The sequence below is a fragment of the Furipterus horrens genome, unplaced genomic scaffold, assembly GCF_987537825.1.
Source record: "Furipterus horrens unplaced genomic scaffold, mFurHor1.1.pri manual_scaffold_17, whole genome shotgun sequence".
Taxonomy (NCBI): Eukaryota; Metazoa; Chordata; class Mammalia; order Chiroptera; family Furipteridae; genus Furipterus; species Furipterus horrens.
Window position 1 is genome coordinate 39,539,851 of NW_028327187.1, and position 20,363 is coordinate 39,560,213.

The window sequence follows — 20,363 nt, forward strand, 5'->3', positions numbered from 1 at the left end:
CTCCAGAAGAACTATAAGGAACTTACTGAGAATTATACCAGCATCAAAAAGGACATGGAAGCTATCAATAAGAGCCAGGAGGAAATGAAGAATACGATCTCGGAATTGAAGAACACAGTAGAAGGAATTAAAAACAGGCTAGAGGAAGCAGAAGATCGGATCAGCGAGCTGGAGGACAATGTAGACAAAAACTCACAGACAGTGCAACAAAATGAAAAAAGACTGAACAAGACTGAAGAGGCTCTAAGACAGCTGCAGGACAACATGAAACGCAATGATATCCATATCATAGGAATTCCAGAAGGAGAAGGAGAAGAGCAAGGGATAGAAAACCTCTTTGAAAAACTAATGACAGAAAACTTCCCTAACATGAGGAGAGAAAGAATCATGCAAGTCCAGGAAGCACAGAGGGTCCCAATGAAGATGAACCCCAACAGGCCCACTTCAAGACACATCATAATTAAAATGGCAACATTCAAAGACAAAGAGAGAATCCTAAAAGCAGCAAGAGAGAAACAACTAATAACATACAAGGGAGCTCCAATAAGGCTATCATCAGATTTCTCAGCAGAAACACTACAAGCCAGAAGGGAATGGCAAAAAATATTCCAAGCAATGAAAAACAAAGGCCTACAACCAAGAATACTCTACCCAGCAAGAATCTCATTCAAAATGGAAGGTGAAATAAGGAGTTTCCAAGACAAAAGAAGGCTAAAAGAATACATCTCCACCAAACCAGTATTGCAAGAGATGCTAAAGGGTCTGCTTTAAGAAGATGAAGAAACAGAGAGAGACAGAGAGGAACACGAGTACAAAGGGGGAAAATGACAATGAATAAGTACTGAAAGAAAGAAGGAACTTCTACCATTTGCAACAACATGATTGGAACTAGAGAGAATTATGCTTAGTGAAATAAGCCAGGCAACAAAAGAAAATTACCTTATGCTATCACCTGTTAGAGGAAACTAATGAACAACACAAACAAATGAGCAAAATTGAACCAGAGGTATGTAAACAAGGAATAAACTAACAGTAACAAAGGGGGAGATGGGAGGGAGAGAAGGGGTAAGAAGGGGAAGGGTCTAGTCAAAGAACATGTATAAATGACCCATGGACATGGACAACTGGGTGGAGACTGAATGTGGAAGAAGGGGGTCAGGGTGCAGGGAAGCAAGAGGGGGAAAAAAGTGAGACAACTGTAATGGAAAAACAAACAAACAGAAAAATTTTTAGTGGGGGAAAAAATAAAAATATAAAGAATAGAAATGCAAGTTCAGTGAATATTAGAGGGACAAGAATTTTCCTTCACACTGTATATTTTTCTCCCTATCTGATCCCTCCAGAATTTGGCATTCTAAAGAAGTAAGTAATGACCTAAGTTTCTTTGCATAAAACTAATAAGACCAGTTGTTAATAACGATTTTTTTGACTAAGACTTTGACTGGAATGTCATGCCTAAAGGAGACATGCTTGGGCTTTGGTTGTTACCAAAAAGCCCTGAGCAACTGGGACTGACTTTCAAAGGTAATAAAAGTCCACGAGATAAAAGGCCTGGTAACTTGGATGGATGAGCGGTCCATAGTAATCTTTCCAGGGAAGGAATGAAGGTTGTTTTCCTGAAAGATGGCTAGAAGGGACCTTAAGGCACAATGGAAAACCAGGAGGACCTGGAAAAGACAGGTGTTTACAGGCAAGGCTGAATGCCAGGTATGTGGCTCAGCTTCTGTGCCCTGAAGGGCAGACTGAAGGTCACCCTAAATGTTCCTTGCGTAAGTTCCAGCAAAGCAGAACTAAAGATCATAAGTGATCATTTGCTGCTCTTGTTGTGTTTATGCAAATGAACAGGATAAATTAAAAATGGACTTAATGCAGTCCCTTTAATGACAAGGAGGGTAATCTTAGGGAGAAAAATCACAATTCAAAGAAGATCACAATGCCCAGTGGTAGACTATAAAGTAGTGCAACTAACTGTCTTTAAAGTTTCTTTTCATTTAAAATTTGTTTTCATTTGAAAGTTAAACTATGTCTGTGGCATTATCAAAGATGTTTAATTTATAGGCAAGAAGAATGTCAAATGCCTTGCAGCTGGATGTCTTTCCGATAAGACAGTCCTACAGATCTATAAACTTGTGTGTGGGTTATGTTACATAAATTAACATGTGTTTTCTGTTTTCAAAGGGCATGAGCCTACGATCTCATTACCTGAGTGATTGTCTGTACGTATAGGCCTCACTTAATCCTGTCTGCATCGCTGCCTCCTGAGACTCAATGGTTTGGCTGAACTAAGTGGCTGGGTTGGTGAAGAACGGGGTCATCTGTGGGCTTCACTTTAAAACTGGTTTCTCTTTTCTATCCTAATGGCTTGGACAGAAAGAGCCCAGAGGCCTGAGAGGGGGGAAACCTAAAATATGTCCCTCAGTGCAAACTAAGTATAATGGGCAAAAGGGTTTTGGACAGGTGAGATGTACCTGGCATACCTTCCTCCAAAGAAGCCCTTATTTTCCCTAATGTGGGACATTGAAAAATTAATACCTGTCTTTTGTCATCTAGTGGTTACGGATTGAATGATGTCCTTTAACCCTGTTGCCCCCAGAATACAACAAGGATGCCAGCCTGTTAAACCAAACACGCCGTTGTCCAGAGACACCCAACCAACCTGGAGTCTGCACGATCCTTCCCCTTGTGGGAAGGCCACCCTCCCCTCCACACCCCGACTCTTATTAGGGATTTCTTGACCCACGGGTAGGTAGGACGACGACCATGTCCAGCTTGAAGCAGCAAGAGGAGCTCGAGACCTTCGTCCATTGTCCTTTATAAGATTGTAAAGGATCTTAAGTCTGAGAGGGAGGGATTGTTATTTTTTATTGTTAAAATATTTAACTAATTAATTAATTATTTTTAAAAAAGAAGAAGAAGAATATATGAAAGGGTGAGGCGGGAGAGCTTGTATGTACGACCCATGGGCATGGACTTGGAGAGGGGATTGTTGGGGAGGGGGGGTCCTGGGCGGAGGGGAGCAAAGGGGAAAAAATTGGAACTATTGTAACAATATGATCAATAAAATATACTTAAAAAAATAAAATAAAATAAAAAAAAGAACATTTGTGGCATGTCCATATGGTGGAATATTATGTGATAATTTAAAAAGAAATTCTCAACACTTGATGGGCTAGGGCAATATCCATTTTATAGTAAGTGGGAAAAGCAGGATACTAATTCTTGTTTAAGATTTTATTTATTTAATTTTAAAGAGAGGAGAAGGGAGGGAGAAAGAGAGGGAGAGAAACATCAGTCTGTGGTTGCTTCTTGTGCACCCCCAACTGGGGACCTGGCCCGCAGCCCAGGCATGTGCCCTGACTGGGAATAGAACCAGCAACCCTTTGGTTCATAGGCTGGTACTCAATCCACTGAGCCACACCAGCCAGGCAGGATACTAATTTTTATATACAGTAGGAACACAATGTAAAAAAAACCCTTACATATATATGTATTATATATTTATATTTACGTACATACACATATGTATGCACATGCACACACATACAAAGAGACATAAAAGGAAAACTATTAGTCATTATAGTGCATATGTGTTGGGCTTATAAGTAATTGTTCTCTTTTTCATACTTTTCCACAATCTGTGCAAAACATAAATAACATAAAATTGACCATTTTAACCATTTTTAAGTGTATGTACAGTTTTTTTAAAATGAGGCATAATGGATTACAAATAATCATGCACTGAGTAGGCTCTGAACCTGCATCTACATTACAATTATAATAGTATGACAATTATTCATCCGTTTTGACAAAGAACAGGAAAGGAACATAACCCAGATAGATGAGGGGTTTGATGGACTAAAGCAGAGAATTGAATGTCATTGTGATATGCATTATTCTGAAGGCAGCTTTTTTTAATAGGTTGAGATAAGTACCTTCACGCTTTTTGGAGTATATATTTTTTCATTTATTGAATTTAGAGAGAGAGGAAGGGGGGAGAGAGACAGAAACACTGATTTGCTGTTCCACTTATTTATGAGTTTATTGGTTGCCTCTTGTATGTGCCCTGACTGCGGATGGAACCTGCTGCAAGCTTTGTGTATCAAAATGACACTCCAACCAACTGAACTACCAAGTGAGGGTCATTCAAGCTTCTTAGTGTTGAGGTAAGTGGGGTCCAGTCCAACTGAGAAAGCCACAGAAGGGAAGCTGGGGGCCACTGAGATTGTGGAGGAACAAGTTACAGACATGTGGAAAAACAAACTCAGCTGAGATCAATCATTTAAAACTGGACTCAACTGACCCCATATTAATATCCAAGCAGCTCTTCAGGAACACATATCAATCATATAAATCAAGATTTGCCGGGAAGAGGCCAGGGAGGCAGGCAAGTCTGTGGACTGATGTTTTAGGGAGGCTGTCAGAGAGCAAGTTAGGGTTAAAGGCAGATGCGAAGCCTCAGTGTTTTAGATTCTGAGCTCACCCTCACTGTGCAGACCTGCTTGTAACCCCCAACCTTACTTAGTCCACTGATTTAAAAAAAAAATATTTATTTATTTATTTAGAGAGAGAAGGGAAGGGAGGGAGAAAGGGAGAGAAACATTGATGTGCAAGAGATACATTGATTGGCTGCCTCTCACACAACCCCAGCCAAGGACCTGGGCCGCAACCCAGGCATGTGCCCTGACTGGGAATCAAACCAGCAACCTTTTGGTTCGCAGGACGGTGCTCAATCTACTGAGCCCCACCAGCCAGGGTGGCCCACTGATTTTTTTTTTAAATCAAAATTGGCTGATTCTAGGCTAAGCCAGTTACTTAGTTTGGGACCTTGGATGCCAGGCTGTTGCAGAAACACGTAGAGAAAATGTGAGTTTCCCAGGTAACAACTGGGAAAACACAGGGCCAATCCCACTAAGTCACCGACCTTTTTCAAACGTAGTTACTTTGTTAGCAAGGGACTCAGGGACTATTGGAGCTTGGCTATTGAATAGCTCCTGGCTTATTTTGGTTCTCTACAATCTTTTTCACTGAGGTAAGAGGTGGCTGTGAAGGCAAGAATGCCCTCTCTCCACTGTGGAGGCCCCAGGGATAGGGAGCCAGTAGGCTTTATTGATCTCATGGGCAGTGGCAGCTAAGAGGAATAGAGAAAAGAAAAGTGGGCCTCATCTGGAGGAGTAATAAAAGCCCTAAAAAAAAGCAGAGTATGGGAATGAAACAGCAGCTTGGGCTGGAGCCAATAGCCCTGAGGTTAGCAGCAGAAATGTCCTGGAGTGGGGAGTTGGAAAGTATGTGTATGTGCAGTCACAATCTCCTTGGAAACCTGTCATTGCTCAGGGTCAGTGTTCTCTACTGCTGTTACTCACCCACCAACACTGCAAGGCATTCCCCCACTACCCCCTCCAAAATCACTCCTCACCTGCATCTTCCTCTTCACCGTGTCAAAGGGAAAGGAGAGGGTCTGAGTCACCACAGCAGCCAGGCAGACATTGGCAAAGTTCTGGAGGAGAGAGAAGCGATCTCGGGGTTCATTCCAGATTTTCTCCAGGTTCATGTAAACTAGAAGGGAGCCAGCAGAGAAAGGCAGAGCACCTGCAAAACAAGGACAGGAAGAGGCCGCTGAGGTCTAGGGAAACACTGGCTTGAGAACATGAATGCCTATGGGGAATCCAGGGCAAGTAAACAAGACCCTCTGTGGGCTTGTTAAAATCACTCCAATTGAAGCAGCAGGAAGAAACTTTCTTGGGTGATGATAACGTGTTCTGTTTCAACAGGGGTTGTATCATTTGTCAAAATGCATCAGAGGGTTTGCAAAAGGTTTGAGCACTTTTACTGTATGTAAATTTTACTTTAAAAAGAACCATAAACAAATACTGAACTCTAATCTAATTCATGATATACATGTTGAGGAGTTGAGGGGTGAAGTGTATTGATGTTTGCAAGTTATATGGAAATCATAAAAAATATATAAGATGGACTGACGAATGGCTAGACGGATGGAGAGATGGAAAAATATGTGATAAAGCCAACTATTAATTGTAGCACCTAGATGGTAGGTGTATGGGTGTTTCCAACTTTTTATAAAAACTTTTCTGGTTGTTTGAAGTTGTAAAAAAATAAAATGTTGGAAGAAAAATCAGTCTCATAAGAAAAAGTTAGTGGGCTGCACTTAGTCAACTTTGGGAGACAACGAGGGACTGGTCTCTAGCTGAGAAGGAAACATTCTATGTAAACTGGAAAGTGAGAATGTAGTGGTGAGGGAGCTTACTTGACCTTGTCTTTGGAAATGATGTGGCCCCATCAGGGTCCAGTGGGCACCCTACACTGTATGGCATCCTTACCTTTCTAGGAAAATATGGTGAGAGAGGAGCACAGTAGGTAGCACTTTCACAAACTTCCAGAAACTTTGGGAATCATCTTAATTTTACAGGGGGACTAAGTGTCTCCCTCAAAAAGGGATTTAAGAGGGTATAATACAGTGGGGTTGCTTGTCCTTAGAATAATATATACATATTTACTTATTTTTAGAGAGAGAGGGGAAGGGAGGGAGAAAGAGGGAATGCAACATCTATGTGCGGTTGCCTCTTGTACGCCCCCACCTGGGGATCTGGCCCACAACCCAGGCACATGAATTGAACTAGCAACCCTTTGGTTCACAGGCCAGTGCTCAACCCACTGAGCCACACCAGCCAGGGCTATAATACTTATATTTAATAAATACATTTAAAATGATGAACGTCTCCCATTTACCTTCATTCAGAAAACATTTGTGCAGTTTATGCTATGTGCTGGGAACTAGGCCAGGTGCAGGAATACACAATAGAGTAGGTTAATTCCTAGAGAAGTTCACCATCTATTGGTGAGGCCCCTGATAGGTGCCATAAGGTGGGGGGCTATACAAAGTGCTTTAGGTACACTAGGATCAGAGGGGTTAATTTTGCTGGAGGAGGGATCAGGAAGGACTTCACAGAAGAGAGAACTTCTCAACTGAGTCTTGAAGAATGAGTAGGAGTTCATTCAGCATAGAGTGGACAGGCAGTTCAGGCAGAGGGAACAGCATAAACAAAGAGAGTAGTATTTCCAGGAAATGCAAGTATTTCTCTATGGCTGGAGAGGGTTGTTCTGAAGGATCTGGTAGGTTCTAAAGAATTGGGGCCTTTCCCTGTAGCTCCAGAGGCAGTGGAGGCTTTTGAGCAGGGCAGTGGAGCAAAGGTGGTGAAACAATCATCTTGCATTTAGAGAGATCACCACACCCTCGTTGCAGTGCTCAAGGCAGACTGAGACAGGAGAGACTCAAGACTGGGAGCAGGTAGGACAATCGTCTTGTAAGTGTCCACAGGAAAGATGGTGACAGGAGCATGACCTAGGGCAGAGGAGATGAGGATGGAGAAGAGGGAGAGACTGGTGAGTTCAAAGAGGTCAACTGATAGCACTTGATGACTAAAGTGAGAGTGGAGTGAGGAAGAGTTGAGGTGAGTCTAGGTTTCTTCTGGCTTGGGCCACTGGGTGAAAGGAAAGCATCTCATTCATTAGGGAACGCAAAAGGAGAGCAGGTGTGAGAGTAATGAGGACACCGGGTTTAATCTTGAGTTTGATGTGCCAAGGGAGCATCAGGTGAGGGTGTGCAATAGTAGGTATTTGTACTGCCACTGGGAATTGGTGGCAGTCAGTGGTTAAGACGGAGGGCTCTGACCCTGGCTGGTGTGGCTCAGTGGATTGAGAGCTGGCCTGCAAACCAAAGTGTTGCTGGTTCAGTTCCTGGTTGGGGCATATGCCTGGGTTGTGGGCCGGGTCCCTGCTTTGGGGCATGTGAGAGGCAACTGATCACTGTATCTCTCATACATTGATGTTTCTCTCCCTCTCTCCCTTCCTTCCCCTCTCTCTAAAAATAAATTTAAAAAAAATTTTTAAAAGAAAAAGGGCTCTGGTGTTATATTGCTAGGTTCTTTCACTTTCTATCCATGTGGCCATGGGCAAGTCACTTAGCTTCCCTAAGCATCTATTTCCTCATCTGTAAAATGAGGCTTGAATGAGAAATTGTATGCAAAACATTTAGAACACTGCCTGGCACATAGTAAGCACTTATAAGTGTTAATATAGAAATGATATTGGGCCCTGATTGGTGTGGCTTAGTTGGTGTGGCTTAGTTGGCTGGGTATCGTCCTACAAAGCAAAAGGTCACTGGTTCAATTCCCAGTCAGGGCACATGCCTAGGTTGCAGGTTCTGTTCCCAGTTGGGATGTGTATGAGAGGCAATGAATAGGAGAGGCAACTGATCAGTGTTTCTCTCTCACATCACTGTTTCTCTCCCTCTCTTTCTCCCTCTCTCTCTCTCCAAAAATAAACAAAATCTTAAAAAAAAGAAATGATAATGGGGGTCACTAGAGTACAATGATGCTTGTTTAAGCCACAGCTTACATGAGGCCATCTAGGGAGAGTATGGAGGGGGAAAGGACAGTAAAGGAAGGAGCTGGGGGACTAGCGATCTGTAGGGGGCTGGCAGTGTCAGATGAGCCAGATGAGTCAGATAAAAAAGAGCTGCCAGAGAGGTGGGAAAGATATCCAGGAGATATTGGGGTCCTAGAAGCCAAGTTTCCAGAAGAAGGGGTGATCAATCTCAACATATGTTGCAACAAAGGTCAGATAAAGGGCAAAAGTCTACTGGATTGGCCATTGGAGGTTCTGGGTGACCTCTGTGTGTGTGTGTAGCCTTGGCACAGGCTCCAAAGACCACAGGAGATACAACTGCTACTCTGATTATGTGCGCATGTGCAAGTATGCATATTGAGACTTCTTCCCACAGTCAGATGGGGAGTGTATGGTATTGTCTTCCTAACAGTATGTGTATAGCCACCTTCACACTCTATCCTTCACCCCTCTCTGGAATGTGACAGGCCAAAGTTAGGAGAGGGTTGTATATAGCCATGGACTAAATCCATATGACCTTGACCTCAATAAACAGACTTAACTGGGTATAAAGGTATACAGTACATTCATATATGTAAAAGAATGCAGCTTTTCCTTGGACAAGGCAAAAACTTCCACCTTACCTAAAATTGTAAGGGAAACCCCTCGATAAAGAGCCAGGAATCCTTCCTGTTGATAAACAATAGAAAAAGCATGGAGGATCCCCCTATAAGATGGTTCCAGTGTATTCTGCACAATCAAGCGCGTTTTGATGAGGTCTGTAGGATATGTCACAATGGTGGAAACCATGCCTGCGAGACTTCCAGCCATGATGGCACTCCACTGGGAAATATGGCCCAGGTCATCCATGAAGAATACGACAAACCTGGGAGAAAACAGGGGGAAAAAGCCCAAGGGAATCAGCTATGGATTGTACTAGACTGCTCTACATTACTTGAAACATCTTCTAGCATCTGGAAATGGTTTACAGAATGAAAAGTGACACATTAGTGAATTAGGATTGATGAATAACACATCCAACTCCACTATATTTATATAATTCTAGCTAACTGTAAGGAAGAGATGCCCAACCTTCTTATTTATAGTTACCCTTAAGTCCTTCTCACTTCCCTTTATGCATTTCCCCCTTTTATCCACATAACTGTCAACTCTGGCTTGCCTGTGGGGTGAAAATTCGCAGAAGTACTTGGTAAATACCAAACTGTAATGTACTCTTTTGCTTCTGTTGAAACTTAAAAGAAATGGAATTTCTTGAAATAATGACTTTGAGCATCTCCAGAAACTGAGTTTTAAAAATAGATTGGGTTAATTAGAAGATGTGCTACCCCACTAGCTGTCAGGGAAATGATAAATAAAAACAATAACAAGATACCATTTCTCACCTAGCAGATTGACAAGGATTAAAAAGTCTAATAATATTAAGTGATGGTGAGGATGAGTGGAAACAGGATCTCTCACCCACTGCTTGTAGAAGTGCAAATTGGTATGGCCACTTTGTAGTATCTAGTAAAATTGAAAGCATGCTTACTTTGACCTCAGCAATCCCATTTCTAGAAGTATAACCTAGAGAAATTCTTGCACATGGACATCTGAACACACAAAGAGCATTGTTTGTAAGTGTGAAAAGGTCAAACCATTTAAATGATCATTGGTAGGGAAAAGGATAAATTACAGTGTAGTCATACTATGGACACTATATAGTTTAAATGAATGAGCTTAGAACTACATATTAACATAAAGAAATCATAAAGTTGAGTGAAAAAAGCAAGTGCAGAGTCGCAATGACCTATTTAAATTAAGAAACACATTCACAAAATCATACCTTATATTATTCATGGATAGATATAGATACATATAAAAAAGTGTAAAATAGAATTCTGGGAAGGTGGAAGAAGGGTTGGACTGGGAAAGAGACTGAAGAGGACTGCAGCTTGAGCTATAACATTTTATTTCTATTTCTTGAATTAAAAAAGATATTTGCAGGACTTCCGGCCAAGATGGAGGCCTAGACGGACACGCTGCGTCTCCTTTCACAACTAAGAAGGAATACAACTACCTCAAAACTAGAAACAACCAGAAGTTCCAGAAAACCAAGCTGCATGGAAGTCCAACAAAGATATAAAGAAGAAATACTCATCCAGACAGGTAGGAGGGGGCATAGCTGGGGCGGAGAGGACGGGGTATGGTGGCAGTAGCAGGCTGGTGGAAAGCACAGTCACATGTTTTAAGAAGTCAGGAGGGATAGCTGGGGATCGTTCCCAGCTCCTAACCAGACCACTCAGCTCCCAGTCCCAGCACTGGGGGAAATCAAGTCTCATTGCTTCTGACTGTGCCAACCAGTGGGGCTTGGGGTAGAGGAAGAAACTGCCAGTCTTTCAGCAGAGTCCACTTGTTTAAAGGGCCCCCATGGACCCCTCCCCCACATACAGCGCCACAACGTGGTGAAATGGGTCACCCTATACTGACAAATACCTAAGGTTCTGCCCCTTACAATGTAACAGGTGCAACAGCTCTACCTAAGACACAGAGGCAAACAAACACAGGAGCCTGTCAAATGAGGAGACAGAAAAGGATGGCCCAAAAGGGGGAACAGATCAAGGTTCCAGTGGGAGAACTAAGTGACGAGGAGATAGCCAACCTAACAAACAAGGAGATAGCTAACCTAACAGATGCAGAGTTCAAAACACTGGTGATAAAGATGCTCACAGACTTGACAGATACCCTTAAGTATGGTAAACACATAAGGGAAGAAGTGAAAGCTATGCTAAATGAAACGAAAGAAAATCCACACAAAACCAATGGTGAAAAGAAGGAAATTGGGGTTCAAATCAACGATTTGGAACATAAGAAAGAAAAAAACAGTCAACCAGTACAGAATGAGGAAACAAGAATTGAAAAAAATGAGAAGAGGCTTAGGAACCTCTGGGACAACTTTAAACGTGCAAACATCTGAACCACAGGGGTGCCAGAAGTAGAAGAGGAAGAGCAAGAAATTGAAAACTTATGTGAGAAAATAATGAAGGAAAACTCCCCAAATTTGGTGAAGGAAATAGACATACAAGTCCAGGAAGCACAGAGAGTCCCAAACAAACTGGACCCAAAAAGGACCACACCAAGGCACATCATAATTAAAATGCAAAAGATTAAAGATAAAGAGGGAATCTTAAAAGCAGCAAGAGAAAAGCAGAGAGTTACCAACAAAGGGGTGCCTATAAGACTTTCAGCTGATTTCTCAAAAGAAACTTTGTAGGCAAGAAGGGACTGGCAAGAAGTATTCAAGGTGATGAAATGCAAGGACTTACAACCAAGATTATTCTATCCAGCAAAGGTATCGTTTGGAATGGAAGAGCAGATAAAGTGCTTCACAGGCAAGGTAAAACTAAAGGAGTTCATCACCACCAAGCCATTACTATGTGAAATGTTAAAGGGACTTATTTAAGAAGAATTATGAACATTAAAACGATAACAAACTCACAACTATCAACAACTGAATCTAAAAAATAAAAACAAAATCCAACTAAGCAAACCAGAATAGGAACAAAATCATAGGTATGGGGATCGTTTGGAGGGTTATTGTGGGAGACAATGTTACAAAAACAGGGGAGTCCAAAAATCCCTGGAGTTTGAGGCTGGGGGATGGGGAGAAAGAAGCAGCTTTCAGAATGCCTCCACACGCCTGAGGCTGGTGGCTGGTGTCTTTCATTATGCAAAATTGCTTGGATGCTTCCAAGGCCTCAGGTGGATGGGAGGAGTCTTGAACCAGGAGATGGTATGGAAAGTACACAGAGCCTACGTGGGGTTCTGTGAATGATTAGAACTATTGGCAACACCCCCTGCGTCAGAGGACGCAGTCAGGGATATATAGGCAGCTGCGAACACTTTAGGGGGGGCACGCTCTGGGGCTGTCTCCCTCGATGGAGGGTGTTCGCAGGGGTGCTTTGGAGAAGGAGAGGAGATCCACGTGGTTTACAGAAAGAAGACAGTTTGCAAGGAGGCTGAGAATCCAGGTGGTCCTGCATTGAGAGCTGGAGGGCACCACAGCACAAAAAGGGCCTCCCCAATCAGAACAGAGTGATTGGCAGCTGCTGGTAAAGCTGAACTGTGCCTAGGAAGTAGGGAAACGGTGTTTCTGATTTTCCTAGGACTGGCCAGGTCTGGGAGGGGGAGGCAGGACTATGTGTAAATAAACAATTCTTTTTCTTTTCACCAACTCTGGTATTAAGAGTTATAATTCTGGCAGCGGGCAATCGGGTCCCTAACTAAACAGCCCGTGGGTTCTGTTTCAATTGGAGCAGCCCAAGGGTTCTGTAACAACAAGAAGGCATAGTTCAAAAGACTGACGACCACTGTGTGGAGCCTGGCCCAAAAAACGGGAACCTGGGTCTTTACCAGCTGGTTTTTGTCTTTCATGCTTGCTATGAATCCCACCTTCTGGGAGTTTTAAAGGTAGAATAGAAATGCAAAGTGGCTTTTAAGGAAAAGGGAACCTGCTCTGTTTTTCTCTGAATTGCCCCAATTCTTGTCAGTAAAATGTGAAAAACAGAACAATTAAGTAAGAGGGAATGTTTTTAAATTTGTGTAAAATACCTGGGTTTTTCAACCCTGTATTGATCTGCATTTCCCTTTGTTATTACTCCCAACCATTTGGTGAAGAGCTACATGTTTTTCTTATGCATTTCACATGTAGAAAGTAGATAAAAACCCTGGCTAATAAAGAAAAGGGGGTGATTTTCCTCAGAAAAAAACCCCTCCCTTCCTTCCTCAGATGGTGTGTCTGAGTAGTTTCTTCATCCATTCCGAGGGACCCAGAGTCCCTCTCAGGTTATCAGCTGGGAGGGGGGAGGGGAAGAAATGGGGAAATGGTGCAGGAATTAAGAAGCATAATTGGTAAGTACAAAATAGACAGGGGGAAGTTAAGAATAATACAGGAAAGGGTGAAGCCAAAGAACTTATATGCATAACCCATGGACATGAAATAAGGGGGGTGGGATTTCTGTAGGGGAGGGGGGTACTGGGCAGAAGGGAGCAAAGGGGAAAATTGAGATACTGTCGTCGTCGTCGGCGGCAGCCGTCCGTCTCGAGATACTGTAACAACGTAATAAAATATACTAAAAAAACAAACAAACAGATATTTGCCCTGGCTGGTGTGGCTCAGTGAATTGAGTGCTGACCTGCAAATCAAAAGGTCACTGGTTCAATTTCCAGTCAGGGCACATGCCTGGGTTGTGGGCCAGGTCCCCAGTTGGGGGCGCACATTGCTGTTTCTCTCTCTCTCTCCCTTCCTTCCCCTCTCTCTAAAAAAGTAAATAAATAAAATCTTTTAAAAAAGACATTTGAAGTATCCTTTGTACTATCTTGCTATCAATTTTGGATGATGGTTGTTTGCTAGATTATTTTTGTGTTTCTCTGCAGTTTTACAATGTAGTAAAAAATGACTTTGGGTGGACTTTTCCAAATGCAAAATGGAAAGTTTTTCTGTTACAATCCCCCCTTTGGGAAGCAGCACATCCCCAGGCATGAGGGCCTACCTCGGCAGAAACTGTTATAAAGGAAATTTTACATGACATATGTTCAGTGGTCAGGAACAGGAAGCAAAGGAATTTTACTCCATCTTGCTGATGATGCTAAGATCAAAAGGGACTTGCAAACCAGGAAAGATATTTTCTGCCAGATAGTTGGGAGGGAGAGGGATAGCAAGGGTTTGAATAAAAGGAAAGCGAACAGAACTAGGATAAAATAGAAGTATTGTATCTTTTTTAAAAAGAGAGGGAGAATGTCCCTAGTGCTTTGACTTTCAAACCTCCAGTGAAGAAGTGCCTTTCCTGCTCCTTCAGTTTGGCAGCAAACCAGGGCCCTAAATAAGGTGAATGGGTGTTCAGGTGCAGTTATTTAAGGGGTTCTAGGATGGTTCCTTGCTCCCAAGTAAACACCCATTGATTTTTTTTTAAGCATCTCCTTCAAGCTGTAGGAAAATCTTGACTTCATTTTGTTAATGTACCTTAACTGCACCAACTAAAACAGTCATCTGACTTAACCATCTACCTTTTAAAGATTCAGGTAACTAAATCTAGCAATCACCAACAGACCATTTGACTCAGTTTCACTGCCTGCATGCTTCCTTGTTTCTCCCTCCTCTCTCCTCTGGCCGGTCAAGTTGGTGGGAGGAACCTTAGAAGGGGAAGGGGAGATTGAAGAAATGAAAATGCTTGACTGGAGAAGTGGTCCACAGTAAAGGCAGAACGATCTAGAAGAAGATGAAGTTTGAAATGCTGAAGGAGACACCATTCATTCTCATTGCCTCACCCTTATTCCCTATTCCACTTGGCCACTTCCAAGGCATTAATTAATTCATTATCCATTTGTCAGATGTCTACAATGTGCCAGACACTGTGCTAATACCCAGCATAGATCATAAGAGAGTTCAATAGTCCTGCTAAAAACATGACTGGTAAGGGCAACAGGAGAGGAAATAAGCCTTTGGTTGACTGAATGACTTAATGAGCTAGGAAGAGGAACTCTGCCTTACATCAGATTGCCTTATAAAGTCAGGTCTTCCTACCAAATATACAAAATTAAAGAACCAAAGGAAGTCCCTTCTTTTCAGACTCCAACCATCTGATACAGAGACAATGACCACTTATCATTCCCCTTAGAATCACAGTCAAGGCAGGGAACCCTAATAGGCCATTGATACCATCCTGGTTCCCACATCTTAAGTTCTTGTTTGATTGGCCAGGCACCCTCATTCCCCTTTCTGCTCTTCCCCCAACCCCCACACACATGCACCACAGTTTTTTCCAGTAAGACTGGATAAGCTGGTGAACAGCAGTGACCCATTCTTTTCAACCACACAGATATCGCACACACCCTGGATATATGTAGTTAAAACTGCCAACACTTCTACCTAATACAAGTTAGCAGCCAAACACAAACTCATGAAGTGGTTACACAATAAGGAGTTGGTGTTGGTTATGAACAATATCAGAGCTGCAGGGACCCAAACCAGTGCTTATGCAGCTAGGCAAGCAGTTGTGGTATCAAGTTGGGTGAGGGCTCTTTGATATATCTGAAAGCCATCCATTGTGTTAGGCATTATGTATTACAAGTACCCATAATAGACTCTCCTGAGTGGACTTTTGATTGTTAACCCAAGTAAGCAGACATTTCAGCATCACAATGGTGAGCACAGTCCTGAACTGTGGAGCCAGAAGATCTGGTTTCAAGCTCCAGGTCTGTCATTAATTGTGTTTATAGACAAGTTATTTAACCACTTCATTCCACTCTCTAAACATTCAGATGTTTATTCTTTGCTGAAATCCATGATCGTAAGCTTTACCGTTGCCCCCACCAATGATTTTGCAAATTCATGGTCAGGAAAGAGTAGAGATGAATCAGTATAATGATAGACCAAAGGTATTGTCTGTATGTAGAAAGGATAGCACCATGATCAATGAACCACTTTACTTTCTATTTATGCCTAGCCATTCACTAAAATACTTCCTTTCAGTTTCCAGAAAGAAAATAATCTTGCAGGAAAATAATTAGCAAACCTAGCCTGGGTAACTATCTCTTCTTTCTCTCCCATGCATCAAATCTTCTCCACTCCCATTGTCACCAGTCTATTTCAGGTGCCCTCAGCTGCCACAAAGACTAGTGTAATACGTTCCTAACTGGTCCTGCCATCTGCCCCCAGTCTTCTTCCTCTCTAGTCATCCTACCCTGCTTCCAGATGACAGTTATTACTGTTGAATTGCTTTAATCACAGCACTCCCTTCCCCCACCAAAAATCTCTCACAGCTACCTTTGTATATCAAGTGAAGTCCAAACTTCTTAACTGGCCCTCCAACATCTGATCCCAACCTGTTTTTCTGGCTGTATATCCCATTACTGCTGTAGACACACCTTATGCTCCAGTCATGCTGCATGCCTTCCACACCTGCGCTTTTGCTCATGGCATTACCTGCAGTATCTTTCTCCCGATCTTTGACCAGCAAACTCCTACTCATTCTCCTAAGACCAAACTCAGATGGTTTTTCTGCTCTGTGAAGTCTTCACTTCTCTTCCTCCTCATCTTTTATCATTAGTGTTTTTTTGTTATAGCACTTTAACCATGGAAATCACACACTATGGACACACTGGTCTTATTCTTCCATTACTTTGTAAGCTCATCCTTACCTCATCCCCAGCATCATGCACACAGTAGGCGCTTAATGAAGAATCAGTAAATTAATATCAAATAAAGGCAGAGAGAAAGGAAGCATGATGTAACAGAGTATGAAATTTGAAGTCAGAAAGCCAGGCAGTGGAGCTCAGCTCTGTCATTGATGAATGGCATGGCCAGTTTGTGTCCAATTCTGCATCTGTAAAATGGATATATTTCCCACCCTATGGATGTTACAGGGTAGGAGGCAGGAGTTTTAAAAATTCAGTGATGTAAAGCCCTGGCTGCTGTGGCTCAGTGGATTGAGCATCGGCCTGCGAGCCAAGTGTCGCTGGTTCGATTCCCAGTCAGGGCACGTTACTAGGTTGCACGTCAGGTCCCCAGTTGGGGGTGCGAGTGAGAGGCAACCACACAGTAAAAAAAAAAAAAAAAAATTCAGTGATGTACACACACATAAAATAACTATACAGAGGTGATAGATATGTTAATTAGCTTGATTGAGGTAATTATTTCACAATGTATATCAAAATATCCAGTTGTACACCTTAAATATATACAATTTTTTGTCAATCATATCTCAATAAAGGTGTTTTAAAAATCTCTCTCTCGGCAGCCGTCCGTCTTGAGAGACGATGGTGTAGCTTCTTAAGAGTCTATCTGCACCACCGAGAATGGCTGTGCAGTCCGACTCGGGAGTGACACGGTATCTGTCTCCTCCCGTGTTGAATCGACATCTTGCGATGACGCTGGAGTGTCCTCTCCAGTGAAGCTGAAGCTACAGAGCCTGGTCAGGGTGATATGGAGGGTCTGCTGTTGCCCATGCAGCAGACCCCCCCTCCCTTCGCAGCTGAAGGGTCCAAGGGAAAGACGGAGTCAATACCGCTTGGCTTCAGGTGCGCCGCAGGAGTTGCCAGTGTTGACTACAACGTCAAACCGCCTTAGGGACTCCGGCTCCGGATTTTCTGTCGGGGTTTACTCCCTTAGCCTTTCCTCTGAAGAGGTATGCCGCAAGGCAGCGGAGGTTTTTTGGAATCAGAGTTTTCCTTCTCTGATGTGCCCTGACTGGAAGATCGAACCAGTGACACTTAGCTCGCAGGCCGACGCTCAATCCACTGAGCCAAACCAGCCAGGGTATTAAAAATCTAATGATGTATATATTAGATGGTTACCAGAAAAGCCACCACACTTAAACCAGCCTTTGAAGGTCTGTTCTCTTTCCCTGGGTATGTATTCAAAGGAAAATTTGCACACCGGCTTTGTGGAGAAGAGAGTGAAGCGGGGAGAAGTTGAGTCATTAAAATTCAGAGAGCTGTTTACAGGCTTCAGGCCAGAAGTAGCTGAGGGCAAGGGGGTGCTGGGGAGGAAAGAGACCCTTGACAGAAATGCCTGGTGATCTCACTACCTTTGCTTCTCAGTGGAAGACAAGGCAAACTCTACTCCCAGGTGTTAAGCGAAATGAGCCCTGGCCTGGAGGACTCAGTGTAAGGTTGATTCCATCTTGCTTGTCAGCTGCCGGGTAAGCCTTCCAGCTCTGGCCTCCCAGAGCCAAAGGCAAAATTCTTTGACTGTTAGCCTCCAAGGCTGAACAATGTGCTCAAGACTGTGGGCTGTTTATCTAATTCAGAATCAAGGCCGGTCTTCAGAGTTGGCACTGTGTTCCCCACTGAGCAACACAGGGACCATCCTGCCAAACATAGAAACATCTCCTCTTCCTGAAATCCCATTATTCTTTTAGGCTTTGTTTCCAGCTAAAATGCAAATATCTGTGAGCTCTGAGAAGGCTTCAAAACTCATCAGGCATTATCCTGTCCTAAGAAGCCCAAAGCCACTGGGCAGTGAGTGTGGAGTGAGCAGTACACCATGAGGAGGGGAAGCTGCAGCCTCTGTTGGACTCTAAAGGCAAGCTTCATTTAGGGGTGTGTGTGTGCGTTTGTGTGTTTATGTGTATGTAGAAACCTGTGGCCTTTTTGTGTGGCAATGGATTGAGTCCCCTGGCCCTATCAAATACTTTCTTCTGGGATTTGGTCACACAGACACAGTTGGATACACACACTTCAAAGGGTTCTGTGTCTCCTAGGATAGCCAAGGCAGTTTCCAAGTTGATGGACAGTGGGAGTGGTTTTAGGAGTCATCTCTCTGTAGGTCTCTTCACTCCATCCCCCAGATCCCCTTTTGCCACATTCCACCCCCTCACCCATCCTATGTCCTATCTGGTGAGCCTCTCTGGGTCAGGGTTGCCCCTACAAAATTGCACCTGGGCAGGAAGAAATACCAAGGGCACGTGATAAACTTGGGGACTGCGCTTTTGGGGGCTGAATATGTCACCTGTCCACCAAGCTGCCCCGAGGGTCTCCCACGCGATCAGTAAAACAAGTGGGGCCCGCGGCAGGGCCCTGACCCTGGAACCCCAGCGGTCCCGGCTCTTGGGCTCCTGAACCACCCGCCCTCACAGCCCGGCCCTTACTTGCGGTAGGCGTTGAGCTGCACGGCGCTGTAAGGGAAGAGGCGCAGGCAGGCCACCATGTTCCCCTTCCACAGGGCCCGGGGCCCCTCGGCCCGCCACACGCGGAGCCCTGTGGCCCACGGCCCCTGGCCACGACCTCGCACCACGCCGACCTGGGCTAGCACAGTGACGAGCTCCAGAGGCGCGGTGAGGCTCAAGCTGAGCGCCCCGGCCAGCCCCGCGCACAGCAGCCGCTGGCTGCCGGTCAGCCTGCCATCACGCCGCCACGTCGCCATCGCGCCCCGCCGGCAGAGCCCTGGCCCAGGACACGGAGTGTCTCGGGCCTGGGGCTCCCAGGCTCTCGGCAGAGGGGGCAGACGAAGCCTGCCCGCAGAGGGACGGACGCGCCGCCAGCCCGGGAAGCTGGCCCGCCCTGGCAGCCTCAGAGTGGGGTGGGGTGCGGTGGGTGGAGCAGAGGAGGCTGCCACAGCCCAGAGCCTCCCGGATTTACAATTTGCTCTGCAGCTGGCACGTTTGTTGACTGTTGAGAAAGAGTCACTGTGCTCTCTAGAGGCCCAGCCAGCTAGACTTCTTGTTTCCTAAGTATTCACTGCTGCCTCTCTTCTTGTTCACCCTGTAAGGGTTCAGAACCAGTCACCCTAAAACGTGTCTCTGTGGTATGCAGATTATTTTAAGCTAAAGGCTAGAAGAGATCCTGAAGACTCATGAGAAACTTATCTTTCCCTTAAGTAACTTATATTAGGCCTGGCTGCTGTGGCTCAGTGGATTGAGCGTTAGCCTGCAAGCCAAGTGTCGCTGGTTCGATTCCCAGTCAGGGCACATGCCTGGGTTGCCGGTTTGGTCCCGTGGTTAGGGGCATGTGAGAGGCAATGGATTGATGTTCTTCTCTAGCATCGATGTTTCTCTCCAGCCCTTTCTCCCTCTCTTCTACTCTTTCTAAAAATAAATAGAAATCTTTTAAAAAGGGATTCTGAATTTCTCTTAATTTTAAAAATCTTTTTGAGAAAAAAAATAAATCCAGAATTTATTTGGTTCATTAGTGATCTGTTAACAGAATATGAATGTATTTTTAAAAATGTGTTTATATATCAATTAAAACCTAAGTCATGTTTCATAGAAGTACATGGCAAATAAATGGGATTGCAAATGTGTTTTACATGAATTGGGATCTTGGGATGTTGACTTGGGAGAACATAGTACACTTGTGTAAATTTAGGATTACCAAGAGTGTGACATGAGATAGAAACTAAAATTGGTCATTTGCCCAGTGTCTTCCTTATATATCACATATCCTGATGCCAACTCTTTTTTAGCCAT

At 43.8% G+C, this 20,363-nt stretch overlaps 1 protein-coding gene across 2 annotated transcripts in view; it reads right to left on the bottom strand.

Annotated features, from left to right (window-relative positions):
• SLC25A43 (solute carrier family 25 member 43) overlaps window positions 1-19,415 on the bottom strand; it is a 48,342-nt gene extending 28,927 nt beyond the window's left edge. For both annotated transcript variants that reach the window (XM_090264475.1, XM_090264474.1), the window contains exons 1-3: window positions 19,047-19,415; window positions 9,045-9,286; window positions 5,414-5,586 (exon numbers count right to left, since the gene is read on the bottom strand). In XM_090264475.1, coding sequence (XP_090120601.1) covers window positions 5,414-5,586; window positions 9,045-9,286; window positions 19,047-19,321 — 690 coding nt within the window. In that variant the 5' untranslated portion in view covers window positions 19,322-19,415. The remainder of the gene's footprint in view (window positions 1-5,413; window positions 5,587-9,044; window positions 9,287-19,046) is intronic.
• Window positions 19,416-20,363: the final 948 nt, after the last annotated feature.